Genomic DNA, 12,549 nt, shown 5'->3' with positions numbered 1-12,549 from the left:
ATTGGACTCTGCGTCTCATTGTTCCTTGCTCCGTTCTCCTCACAGTAGCAGACTGTGACACCTACTAGGAAGCTTTAATTTGTTGACTGTTTATTATTTTTTCTTCTTTCATTATAATTTGTATTCAGACTGATCATATTTAAAATTAGAATAATAGATGTCAGTTTAACCCCTTATATTCCTGTAAAATTTGCCTAAAACATGCAGTGTACTGCGCGTGGTACTATGTCACGCTTTGTTTGTTATTTGTATTGCTTGTTACTATGCTTAAGTGGCAAACTGTTCTGCAGTAGTTTCGATTTCAGCCGTTTACATGCTATAGGCTTTTGGTATGATTGTAAAGGCCTCCACAGCTTTATTTACTCAAATGCTGAAAAGCTATGTTATCTGTGCAGTAGTCATGCCTTTTCTAGACAATTAAATGTAATTTTGTGGGGAAAACATGGAAATAGTTTGTCATTTTATCCTATTGTTATATTTATTTGTTCAAGGTCAAAAATGAGTAGCCAACAAAAATAGCTTATACATTTTCCATTATGCTATATTATCACCATATTGGATTTAATCTTTTTATCAGCATGCTTTCTTTCAAGCACAGGTTTTATATTTTATTTTGGAACTGACTTATCATATCCCTCATTGATTTGAACTTATACACCTCTATATTTTGGCTGAATACTGCCAAAATTATCCACAAATAATATTTTTTTTTTTTTCACTTAAAACCCGAGGTCCTTAAAGACCTATGGTCAATCAGTAAAAAAACAAAACCTTAGTTTTCAGTCTTAACTGAAAGAAAACAATTTTCCAAAAAGAAACAATCTAGGTTTTGGTGGGGGAGGGAAGACAGGGAAGGGAACACTAGAGGACAGGAGCTATATATATATATTGGTATGTCTGCATTTTCTGTGAATTTTGATTTAATTTGGTGAGTATAACAATAGTGGTGGTGTGTGAAGAAATGAGCCAAAACCACTATAACCAATAGTCAGAATCAGAATTATCTTTATTCTCCAAGTGTGTGCAAACCCACAAGGAATTTGTTGTGGTTTTTAAGGAGCTCTTGGTACATACACACATACTGTAAATAAGCTACACACAATAACTAGGTTTTGAAGTGTGAAATAAAGTGGGTGGGTTACTAAAATCTGCTGACTTGCAGTAGCTAGCTGTGATGTCCTATAAAACAGTGTAATTTTAATAAGATTCAATCTTTTATACAGCATGTGTATGTGTGTTAACAGAAATTTCCAATAGGTGTCAGAATTGCGTTTTCGAGTTTGTCCTAAAGAACAAACCGGATGCTCAGAGGAGAGGGTTGCCAAGTCCGCTGTTTTACAGTCGATCTTTCAAACTGATGCACTGATGGGATCCTTGGGCTGGTTTTGTTTCGCACACCTGGCAACCCTGCTAAAGCTAAAATTGAGCATTTAAACCATCTTGAAAGAAGGGCTAATATGGAATATTTTCGACGTATGTGAGATTTAAAACCGATTTACAGAGATTACGGACAATAACCTAATCCAGAGTTCAAATACGAATGTAATGAAACGCATTATATGTCCCGGTTTGTTATTAGTTATAGTCTATTGTGTTGACAGCGAGTTGTTTTTACAGGCTCTATGAGTGAGTGTGTAGCTCTGTGTGATCAAGATTTCATTCCAAGGCTTAATGTTATTAAAAACCGTGTTTCTTTTCTAATGTAAGCATTGATCTTTGTGTTGCGCTAATGTACATTGTCCATATGTGAACTATTATAGAGTAACGTTAGCTAACATTACATTGCATTCTACATCGAATCATCATTCATTTTGATCAACTTCCATTCAGTCTGTTCATATTTTGTGTAGAGTGGATCTCTAGAAAATAATTTTCTTTTCATAATTTAACCTCTGCTTAAGATTGTTTTTTAGATTCGTTTTTAATAGGTCTTGTACACCACGAATATTATTGAATCAGTGATGCATTTTTTATCTTCCTGTCTGCTAAAACATAATTTAATGTAACGTTACATGTAAATCTCTGTTTTATATAATAGATTTCTGATTAGTTTGTAGATTCTTTTAAGAATATAAAATCCTTGGTTACATAAAAATGTTTTGGTCAAAAAAAAGTTTTTTTTATGTTTTACTGACATATAACTATATTAACATACACTATTTGTCTGAAAACACACATTCACTTAAATTAAGTGTAATTGACGTAATTCAGTATGAATTATTTTTTCATTTGGCAGCTCTGGTACACATTTCACAACAGAAAACCAATGAAGGTTAGCAATAGTCCCATCATCCTCTAAGAAGAGAAACTGCTCATCTGTGACACACTATGGCAAAGACCGAGTTGGTTGAAGTGGAGATTGATGACATGAGTGATCCACAAACATCCCGAAACAATTATGATGAAGAAACTGAGGAAGAAACAGGTTGGTCTTTATTATTGACTGCTGAGAAACATTAAGATAAAGCTTCAGTTCACCAGATTTAATGCTAGTGAAAAAATAAGCAATATATGAATGATAAATGAAACAGAAAATGCATTATAACCTTGCATTGCAGCTGTCAGCCACATTTTGATCGTATTATCAAGCAAATGACAGAACTAACCTTTGGCCATTTTTGGCATATATTGTTGCTTTCTGTTCTTAAATCATGTTCACTTAAACTGATTAAGTTAAAAATGAACTATTAAGTATGTTTATTTCAGATCGGATGGAAGTGAAAGAGCAAAGACAAGAACTAAGCGAGGAGGAGGAGGAGGAGGAGGAGGAACATCGCAACTTCAAAACTCGAAAAAGAAAATCCAACAAGCAGCAGCACATTTGCTCACATTGTGGAAAGAGTTTCAAATATAAATCAGGTCTCAAGAATCATCTGTGGTGCCACTCTGCAGAAAAGCCGTTTAACTGTGATCAGTGTGGTAAAAAGTATATTTCTTTATCAAATCTAAATCTTCACCTGAAAGTTCATTCGGATGAGAAGCCTTACGCGTGTTCTGTGTGTGGAAAGAGTTTCTCTCGACTGGACTGTTGTAAACAGCATCAGAAAATACACGATGAAGTGAGAGATCACGTGTGTTGTGAGTGTGGAAACAGCTTTACTACAGCTGGCCAGCTGAAACAGCATCAAGTAGTTCACACTGGAGAAAAACCTTATAAGTGCTCATATTGTGACAAGAGCTTCGCTCAACGTGGAAACCTGAAATCACACGAGCGAGTTCACACTGGAGAGAAGCCGTACCAATGCAATCAGTGTGGAGAGAGTTTCAAATATTCAAATTTTCTCAATGATCACATGCGTGTTCACTCTGGACTAGAGCCATTCATCTGTGATCAGTGTGGCAAAGAGTTTCATGCATCCTCAAATCTGAAAACACACCTGAAAATCCATTCAAATGAGCGGCCTTATGTGTGTCCTTACTGTGGGAAGAGCTTTTCAGCGTTGGTCTGTTGCCAACGGCACCAGAAAATCCACACTGGTGAGAAAGATTACCTGTGTAGTGAGTGTGGGAAGGGCTTTACTACACTCGCCCAACTGAAATGCCACCAAAAAATTCATACTGGAGAAAAACCGTACAAGTGCACGTATTGCGACAAGACCTTCACTCTGTCTTCACAACAGAAATCACACGAACGAATTCATACGGGAGAGAAGCCGTACAGCTGTACTCAGTGTGGAGAGAAGTTCAGACATCCAAACTCTGTAGTTAATCATATGAAAAAGCATTTTCCACCAAGTCTATCCACTTAGTTCGTTTCCTGGTGCTTTGTAGAAATGACACATATTTATACATTTAGATCTTAAAGTAATTGCATTGTTTCTGCATGCAATTAAAATTGAGGGTGGTGCAAAACAACATAAAGAAAATCAAAACACAGCAACTGGCAACGAAACAGGTGACACTGAAGAATAAACATAGGAAAGTCAATAAAGTATGAGTGTTGTGGCCACATACAGTGTAAGCATTATTCTGTGGCACTGTGAGATCCTGTGTTTTAATTAAATAATGTGTGATTCAGATAAAGTTAATGTGTTAGTTACAGTAAACTTTAATTCCTGTAAAATCTTTCTTTTTAGATTGCCTTTTTTATGATGAATCGCTTCTTTTATTCCTCATTTGTAAGTCGCTTTGCTTAAAAGCGTCTGCTAAATGAATAAATGTAAGCTTTATAACACAATAATTGTGAAGATTTTTATTCTGTTATGTTGGGGGACAATAAAAGTTTTGAATCACTTGAATCATACATGTATTTTTTTAAAACTTTTTAAAAACTTAACTCTGCTAGATGGAAGTTATCTATAGGCTCTGTATAATAGCAGAAATATAATTATTATTGCATTGACAACAACTCTGATTATGTGTGATATTAAAGGAATAGATCACTTCCTTTCCACGTGTTCCAAACCTGTATGAGTTTCTTTCTTCTGTTGAACACAAAAGAAGATGGTATCTGAACAGTTGATGAAAAAAATAATACCATGGAAGTCAATGGTGCCCATCAAATGATGACTTAATTTTAATTCTGGAAGTGAACTACTCATTCAAGTAATGTTGAAATGTAAAAGTAATACTGTAGCAATAGTATTTTAAATGTTTGTTAATCACGTGACTATAAAAAAACTGAAATATAGGGCCAGTTTTGTTGCTTAGGCTTATTTGTAATGCCATTCCATTACTAATAACACGAAACAAGCGCTACATACTAATAAAAGAACACACATTTTACAGATCCTTCTCATTTGGTGGTATCTAATCTAATATTTTACATTTAATTGATTAGAGCTGAGTTTTTGTTGTATTTACATGATTTTTGACAGTCTGGTGTGTTTCGAGTGTTTTGAATCATTTTGCGTGTGAATGAATCATTCGGTTCAAATGATTCAGAGATTTGCCACCACAGAACTCCGCCCTCCCATCGACGTGGCCAATCAGCTCACGCTGGCCTCGCATGATGTCACGCGCCAGCTAGCTCTCGGAACAAAAGCCATCTGCGCCGCGCGCTCCGCTCCTCCCCGCCGGATGCAACCGAGAAAACACAGACGCGTTAGTTTTCAGCTTCAAAGTTTGTTTTATAGAAATTAACGGCGTGACATACGTTTACACACAGTGCAAAAGTGTAAATCTCGGCGAGCGTTTTTGTCCGCGCCGGAGCTTCGAGGAGTTATCGCGAGAGTAAGTAGAGTAGCAGCGCGTGGCTGGTTTGTTTGTGTTTGTGCTTTACATTGTTTCAAAGCAGTTGAAACCGCAAGACCGCATTGGGTCGTATTGCGATTGTGCAATTTGATTCTGCACCATGTTTTACACGAATTATGTTGACAGTGTTCCGGCACAACCTTTGTGGCATCATGCACCTTTAAAACTCATTGTTTCGCTTGCACAGAAATGTTTTGTGTTCAGTAACGTGAACATGCAGTTGAATGGTTATTCTCTGGGGGGAAAGTTAACTGTCAAGACAGTTACGAAAATAGGTTTGTGTGTCATTTTCACTGTTAACGTGCAAAGGTCACACTGAATGTTGTGAAATGCATGAACTAATCAGAGGTGAACAGTGAGGGGGAGTCTCTTTAAAACCCTTTATATTGAATCTTCTGTGTATGTCAGCGGTGATTTAGACACTGCATGATGTTATTTCCTAGTTTAGGCCGCTGTCACTTCTGCAAAGCTCTCTCCATTCCCTTTGTCTCGTGTGTTTTTGTTCTTCTGTTGTCTTTAAAATCGTGCCCACTTCCTGTTACCCATTGAATTTGCATATGTTCGTTATTCATTATGGATAACTTTCTCAACCCTTATGCAAAAAAGCTCTGAGACGTGTGTGTGGTGTGTACATTTGTTTGTTTCAGTTTAAACAGCATATTCTGTACTTTTAATGATCAAAAGGTAAGTTTTTCAAATAAACATCTCACACGTGTCAATCAGAATTAACAATATAACCCAGAAATGTTTTTGATAGACATTTGTGATAATAAATATATATATTTTTAATTCAAACATTTGGGGCTTGTATTTAATTCTTCTTCTTCTTATTATTATTATTATTTTACTGTTTTCTGATGGGTGCAATAAAGTGTTGAAATACAGTAGCTTTCTATCTTCATAGTAAAAAAGCAGCAGACATCTGCTTTCATCTAAAGTTTTGGCTGTCTTCTTGACTGAATCGCCTCATCTAGAGGCCACTGTTCATTTTCTTAGCTGCTGTTTATCAGCTGAGGTCAAGCTCAAATCACTTCTCTGAGTATGCTCAGAACGAGAGAGGAAAGCAGGAAGTCTCAGTAGCTACGGTTTCCTCTTCCTCTTTCTTTGAACTCATTCAATTTTCATCTTTTTTTATGGGTCATGTAAAGATGTTTTCTGCATCGAGGTCAAACTGAGGATGAGGTTGTCACAGAAACAAAACACAACATCTCGACTTATTCTTCAGGAGCCTTGATGTTGAACTCTGCCTGACCTTTAAACTTTATTGCGACTGGTTGTTAAAGTCACTCCTGTGGAGTCACTGACCACATGTGGTGCATGAAGTTTTAACCCCTAAAGAACTTATTAGTACTGACAATTTTGCCAAAGATTGATGCTGTACAAAAATAAGGTGGCACGACTAAGGGAAAATGTATTTGTTTTATTGTCTATTTATTTATGCAAGTTTAAAGTATCAAGTATAACATTTTCTGTGCAATTTGGTCAAAAGTTTGTAATAATAAATCAATGGCTAATAATAATAGTAGTATTAAATGTTAAGTATTATAATAATAATTATTATTATTATTAAAACAGAAAGAAATATTACTGTTGTAATGTTACTGTAAAATAAAAAAAAGGGTTTAGGAAGAAAATACTAAAAATAATATTATTTTGCATTACAGCTGTAAAATTCCAATACTGTCTTAGTTTCCTCTCATTCACATGTTAAACCATCAGTGTTTTGTTTTTGTTTTGTTTTTGTTTTTTTACTGCTGTGCATTTTGAAACATGTCACACATTTATTTAATTAAACACGGCCATATTACAATTTTGGTTTAATTTTGATAAATCGTGCATCCCTAATGCACAGTAAATTCACTTCTAAAACGTTCTGCAGCTTAAGATGTTTTTTTTTTTTTTGTTATTAATGACTCAATGGCTTTTTATTTTACCTTACTTTTTAAATGCTGCTAGAGTTTATTTTATTGCATTCCATCTTGTTTTTGGTACAGAGATAAATTAAAGTAAAATAATTTATTATTATTTATGGAATAAACTTGGCACAAAGTAAGGGTTAATACCTGGAAATGTTATGCACATTTGCTCTTTTTATTTTTGTTTGTTTGTTTTTTTGCATATGTTTGTGACCTGAGGAATAGATGTTATAAGCCTTTTTGGTTGAATTTGGATAAGTGTGGAATCTTTCATCTTCATATTTTTGTATGTTTTGGAATAAATAATAAAAAAATAAAATAAAATAAAAAAAAAAGGAATGGGATTGTCCATTACCAAGGCCGAACTCAAATCTGGGTCTACATACATTTATGTATTTAGTTAAAAAAGAAAAAAAAGATTTTTCTGCCTGAGAGAAAGTTTATGTATGTGTGTGTGTTGACTGATGAAATTGTGGCTTCCTGGTTCTGGTTGAGCACAGGTAGCCGTTCTCCTAACAGAACTCTTCTTTCTCTCTGCGCAGGAGTTTGAGGTTTAATAACAGTCGTCTAGGCAGACGAGGATCCTCCTTCAGTCCTGCAGTGATCTGAAAGGTGAGTGTTTGCTCAGTTATTCACACTCACACCACAGTTTATTCCAGTGAAACACCATCGTCATGAGGGAGTCGAGAGAGAGAGAGAAGCCAGGCGTGTGTTTGGTGCTTGTTGAGGGAGGAGAGTTGCTCTGGAATCACTCCACTCTGAACTGCTTTACCCCTTTTCATTTCTTTCATTTTCTCCCTTTTCTCCTGCTGTATGCTGACACAGAAGCTGCAAGGCATGGAGGGTAAGACCAGACTTTGTTCTACGTGTCTTGTGTAGATTGTGTGGATAAAATCTCACAATCTTCTTCTTTCATTACTATACAAGCTCATAGTTGATGGTCTAAACAAACCACTAGAACTTCGTACTGAACTTAAGTGTGTAACACAGGCCGCACTATTTGTGCTCCAGACATGAATGATTCCTCAACTAATGAGTCTGGTTGATAAGAGGTGTGCTGTTACTTTTCTAACTGATGGAATTAATTTATTTTTGCTGTGCTTTTTTTTTAGGATTGACCAAAGATTTTATTATAATTTATAATCCAACATAATTATATAATAGTAACAATAATAATGTATTGTTAATATTAGTAGTGCATTTATTAAAGTTATTTATTAAACTATTAAAATATTATTTAAAGGCTAATATCACAACAACAATATTAATAATAAATAAAATAAATTATTATAAAATAAAATAATAATTTTTAGGAGTAGTAGTAGTATTTAAAAATAGAAAAGATATTTAAAAATAAAAAAAAGATTTTAAAAAATCTGTAAAATTGCAATACTGGTTTTTGCATTATAATAAACACTGCAATATAATAAACTTTTTTTTTTCATGCCCTTTCATAATCTTCAAGTGAAATCATTAGCCTAACTTCCCTTCCCTTGCAATGACATCTCATCTTTTCTCTACACTACCACTTAGTCTATAAACATCCATGTTTTGTTGCTGCATTTTCACATTTTGGGTGAGATTTAACATTGATGGTGATAGAAATATAAATTTTCCTCATTTTTATCTCTGCCTTGGTTTGTTATTACTTGTGTGAGAGTGTTTGTTTGGTTTAGACCAGTCGAGCTCATTTCCTGAGAAGGGTTTGGCTCCTGGGATCTCTGTTCAGTAACAGAACTAGCTGGAATAAGTGAAGGATGTGACACATGTGACTCCTCTTCTGGAGAAAATAAATGCATCAAATCAGCATATCAGAATGATTCCTGAAGTATCATGTGACAGTGAAAACTGGAGTAATGATGCTGAAAATTCAGCTTTGCATCACATAAATAAATTATTTTTAAATGTATTACAATAAACGGGTATTTTAAATTGTAATAGTATTCACAATATCACAGTTTTTAGTGTTTTAGATCAAATAAATACAGCCTTGGTGAGCAAAATAAACTTCTCTCAAAAAGCATTAACTGCTTTTGAACCATAGTGAATATTTGAAAAACACTGCGTTCAAAAGAAGTTTAAAATTATTAGTATCTTATTCAAATTTTGTGCTTCTTTCAGCAAAAAATAAGCCCTTCCTCCATGTTGTTTATTGACATGTCAGAAATCATGATGTCTTTGTCCGTGAGAGTTGAAGGGAGAGTCCAAAGCCATGTTAGGGCCTTTACCCAGGAAGTAGGGACTTATGGCTGGTACTTGGTGTGTTTCCACCGCAGGAACTAAATAAAGTACAGAGTAAATATAATGCCCCTCAGAAAGTCCCTGCTGTCGAGATAGTACTCTTTCAAAGTTCCTGAACTTTCGGGGGCGGGACTTGGGCACTGAGCATGCTGACTGGTTGAGTTCACGCAGGATTTGATTTCAGCCACCAAAATTTGCGTACTTAGAACTAAGAAACGCGTGCAGACCTACGTCACCAGACTATTTGCCTAATCTTCCCGGTACTTTAGACCGCGGTGAAATGCAGAAATGTCTGGGGCAAACAAGTTCCTGCTACAATTATTCCGGATAATTTCGATGGAAATGCGGCACAAGTGTACTCAAATTGAGACACTTGGTCTGCGATTTGTTTGATTTAGTTTGAAGTGCAGCAATATATAACAACACACTGTGTCTTTAAAAGTCATAACAAGCTTCATTACTCTCTTTTATTTTACTCTACAGTGACTCCGCTCTGGACTTCTTCTTGCACATGGGATCGTGTCGTCTCTTCTGATTGGCTGCCACTCACCGGTCTGTCCTGCTCATGAGGTAACCCCGGCTGTGGTTGTTGATGCCCGTGGCCTGGCCGTGATGGGGCAGAGGGTGTCAGGTGTGGTAAAATCCACGGATGAGCCGGAATCGAGCGAGCTGGTGTATCCGCCGGTGTTCACGTCACTCCGTAGCCACGGCGTCCCGTTACCCGCCCGTCTGGAGCTGCTGTTGGACATGCCGCCGGCAGGACCGGAAATCCAGCTTCAGCACGCCTGGAACCCAGACGACCGCTCGCTCAACCTCTTCATTAAAGACGACGACCGGCTCACGTTCCACCGCCACCCGGTGGCCCAAAGCACGGACTGTGTGCGGGGAAAAGTCGGATTTACCCGCGGTTTGCACGCTTGGACTTTGCGCTGGCCCGTACGGCAGCGTGGCACACATGCTGTAGTCGGGGTCGCGACTTCTTCCGCTCCCTTGCGAGCCGTCGGATACTCTGCCCTAGTTGGCAGCGACCACGAAGCCTGGGGTTGGGATTTGGGACGAGGTCACCTTTACCACGACAGCAAGAGCCGGACCGGCCCTGCGCCGCGGTATCCGGAGTTTATCGATGACAAGGAGGACGAAGGGAAGTTCTCGGTGCCTGAAGAGTTTCTGGTGGTTCTGGACATGGACGAGGGAACACTGGGATTCTGTGCCGACGGGAACTACCTGGGCGTGGCGTTTCGCGGGCTGAAAGGGAAGCGGCTGTACCCGATCGTCAGCGCCGTGTGGGGTCACTGTGAGGTCACCATGACCTACGTCAACGGATTAGAACGTACGTGTCTTTCTCAGGTTCTGCTGTTTCTGGTTTTCCTCCTTTTCTCATGTTTTCTGTCAACACTATCCATGTGCTTGAGTGCATGACAATTTCAGTCCAGCTCTTTAGAGATCTTTTCATAGCTTCGCTTTTGCTTCATGTGATTAATTGCGCAACCACTCACACTAACTGGGAAAAACATGTTTTTCTAATGCTTTTCTGTAAAAGCAGTTTTTAGATGCACCTATGAAATTATTCCCATATTGCTGGCACAATGCCACATTTCCAGACTTCTCTGAAAAGGCAGTTTAATAGGGGTTTTACATGGTTGCAACACCAACCCGGGAATTTACAGAAACGTTTAAAGGGGCCATATCCTACATTTAGTAGCATTTTATTCATTTAGTTTCTTCCCCAAAAAGCCTACTTACAGTTGATTCAAATATAGTTGGATATGCAAGTCACACCTATTTTATAAATTCAATTTTTCATCTTTTCACTAACATCACATTTCTTTCTTGCTTTCTTTTTTAAAGCCAGTTTACACTACTGTTGAAATGTTTGGGGTTGTTTTTGAGTCTCTCATGCTCACCAAAACTGTATAATTATGAAATATTAATACAATTTAAAATTACTGTGGTAAATATTCTATTTGAATTTTCTTCAATGTTCAAAAAATGTTTAGTGCAAACGAAGAGCATTTATGTGAAATAGAAACCTTTTGTAACACTATAACATACTTAACTGTCACTTTTGATAATTGTAATGCATCCATCCTCAATAAAAGTAATAATAATAATAATTACACTGACCCCAAACTTTCAACAGGTTGTGTTTAAAGTCAGTTTTTAAATGTCTCACAATGCTTTGTCATCATTTTCAACACTATATTTAAAAAGTAAGTTGTAGATTAAATGGATGTTAAACTGGATGTTGAACCATTCTTTTGCAACGTCATGAATCATTCAGCTTATCTAGCATCAGTGCTGGACTTTGAAGTCCTAATGAGTGTTTTCACATGATCGCTGGAGGTCTTTGACCCTTAACCCTTACTGATCTCTGCTGTGTCCCGCAGCTGAACCCCTGCCTCTGATGGAGCTGTGCAGGAGGGCAGCACGACAGGCTCTGGGACGCCACCGAATCCATCACATCCAGTCTCTGCCACTGCCTCAGATGCTCAAGAACTACCTGCAGTACCAATGAGAGACACAAACAAACACACACAGCCAAAAAAAATCACCTTCGTTCACTGAAAGCGTGCTCAGAAATGATCTGCGGTGCTGTAGAGGCTTTGTGCTGTGCACAGACATTAATTAAGTGTCGTAGGGACGTACACCCCATGACAAGTATCTGGTTTTATACATGATTATGAGATGATTAATGAGAATGAGATGTCTGTATTTGTGTGTGAGAATTACTCAAATTATTGTCTTCCATGGAAATAATTTCTTAAGAGCTGATGATTTTTGCATTTTATTTCAAATTTTATCTAAACACTAGTAAGGACCTAGTGGACCTTCTTGACATAAATCCAAAATAGTTATATTAGACTAATACATTTAATTCCACAAAACAGGTTCTTATTCTTTGGCCGGTTTTTAACTAATACACAAGTGCCTGAGATGTTTTACAATTTTTCAGTTTGTTTATTATGAATTTGTTTTCGTTTGTGTTCATGAGGAAGCTGATTAAATCAGTTGTCAGATATTTTTAGCGTATAAACGCAACTTTGAAACGGTAAAGCAGATTTTTGCAGATTAGATTTTTTTATATGAAATGGATGCTTGTCTTTTTCAGGGATCAAACAGACACCCGCAAGATGGCAGACACGACTTTGTTCATTTGTGACCTTTGAAATGTGAATAAAAATAAAACTCCAAAGCCAAA

At 37.0% G+C, this 12,549-nt stretch overlaps 2 protein-coding genes across 5 annotated transcripts; both read left to right on the top strand.

Annotated features, from left to right (window-relative positions):
- The first annotated feature begins 1,361 nt into the window (after positions 1 to 1,361).
- LOC113112862 (zinc finger protein 501-like) lies at positions 1,362 to 4,238 on the top strand. 3 transcript variants are annotated; one of them, XM_026278780.1, is made up of 3 exons: positions 1,362 to 1,542; positions 2,237 to 2,425; positions 2,707 to 4,238. In XM_026278780.1, the coding sequence occupies exons 2-3, from the start codon at positions 2,329 to 2,331 to the stop codon at positions 3,747 to 3,749; spliced, it is 1,140 nt and encodes a 379-aa protein (XP_026134565.1). In that variant the 5' UTR covers positions 1,362 to 1,542; positions 2,237 to 2,328; the 3' UTR covers positions 3,750 to 4,238. The 3 variants fall into 3 exon arrangements, with proteins under 3 accessions (XP_026134565.1, XP_026134562.1, XP_026134564.1); XM_026278777.1 differs by having other exon boundaries at positions 1,362 to 1,702; XM_026278779.1 differs by having other exon boundaries at positions 1,364 to 1,473.
- Positions 4,239 to 4,954: 716 nt separating this feature from the next.
- LOC113112865 (SPRY domain-containing SOCS box protein 4-like) lies at positions 4,955 to 12,549 on the top strand. 2 transcript variants are annotated; one of them, XM_026278783.1, is made up of 5 exons: positions 4,955 to 5,172; positions 7,652 to 7,721; positions 7,935 to 7,953; positions 9,834 to 10,680; positions 11,738 to 12,549. In XM_026278783.1, exons 4-5 carry the CDS (start codon positions 9,963 to 9,965, stop codon positions 11,863 to 11,865), a joined length of 846 nt encoding a protein of 281 aa, XP_026134568.1. In that variant the 5' UTR covers positions 4,955 to 5,172; positions 7,652 to 7,721; positions 7,935 to 7,953; positions 9,834 to 9,962; the 3' UTR covers positions 11,866 to 12,549. The 2 variants fall into 2 exon arrangements, with proteins under 2 accessions (XP_026134568.1, XP_026134567.1); XM_026278782.1 differs by lacking the exon at positions 7,935 to 7,953 and having other exon boundaries at positions 4,957 to 5,172.

The sequence above is a fragment of the Carassius auratus genome, chromosome 13, assembly GCF_003368295.1.
Source record: "Carassius auratus strain Wakin chromosome 13, ASM336829v1, whole genome shotgun sequence".
Taxonomy (NCBI): Eukaryota; Metazoa; Chordata; class Actinopteri; order Cypriniformes; family Cyprinidae; genus Carassius; species Carassius auratus.
The sequence above is the reverse complement of the archived record's forward strand: the minus strand, read 5'-3'. Positions and strand labels throughout refer to the sequence as shown.

What these genes read in the sequence shown, in the direction of transcription:
- LOC113112865 (XM_026278783.1), top strand. Translation starts at nt 9,963, where the DNA reads ATGGGGCAGAGGGTGTCAGGTGTGGTAAAATCCACGGATGAGCCGGAA. An exon ending in CTACGTCAACGGATTAGAAC is followed by an intron (nt 10,681 to 11,737) that starts GTACGTGTCTTT and finishes TGTGTCCCGCAG; the next exon opens with CTGAACCCCTGCCTCTGATG.
- LOC113112862 (XM_026278780.1), top strand. Translation starts at nt 2,329, where the DNA reads ATGGCAAAGACCGAGTTGGTTGAAGTGGAGATTGATGACATGAGTGAT. An exon ending in AGAAACTGAGGAAGAAACAG is followed by an intron (nt 2,426 to 2,706) that starts GTTGGTCTTTAT and finishes TGTTTATTTCAG; the next exon opens with ATCGGATGGAAGTGAAAGAG.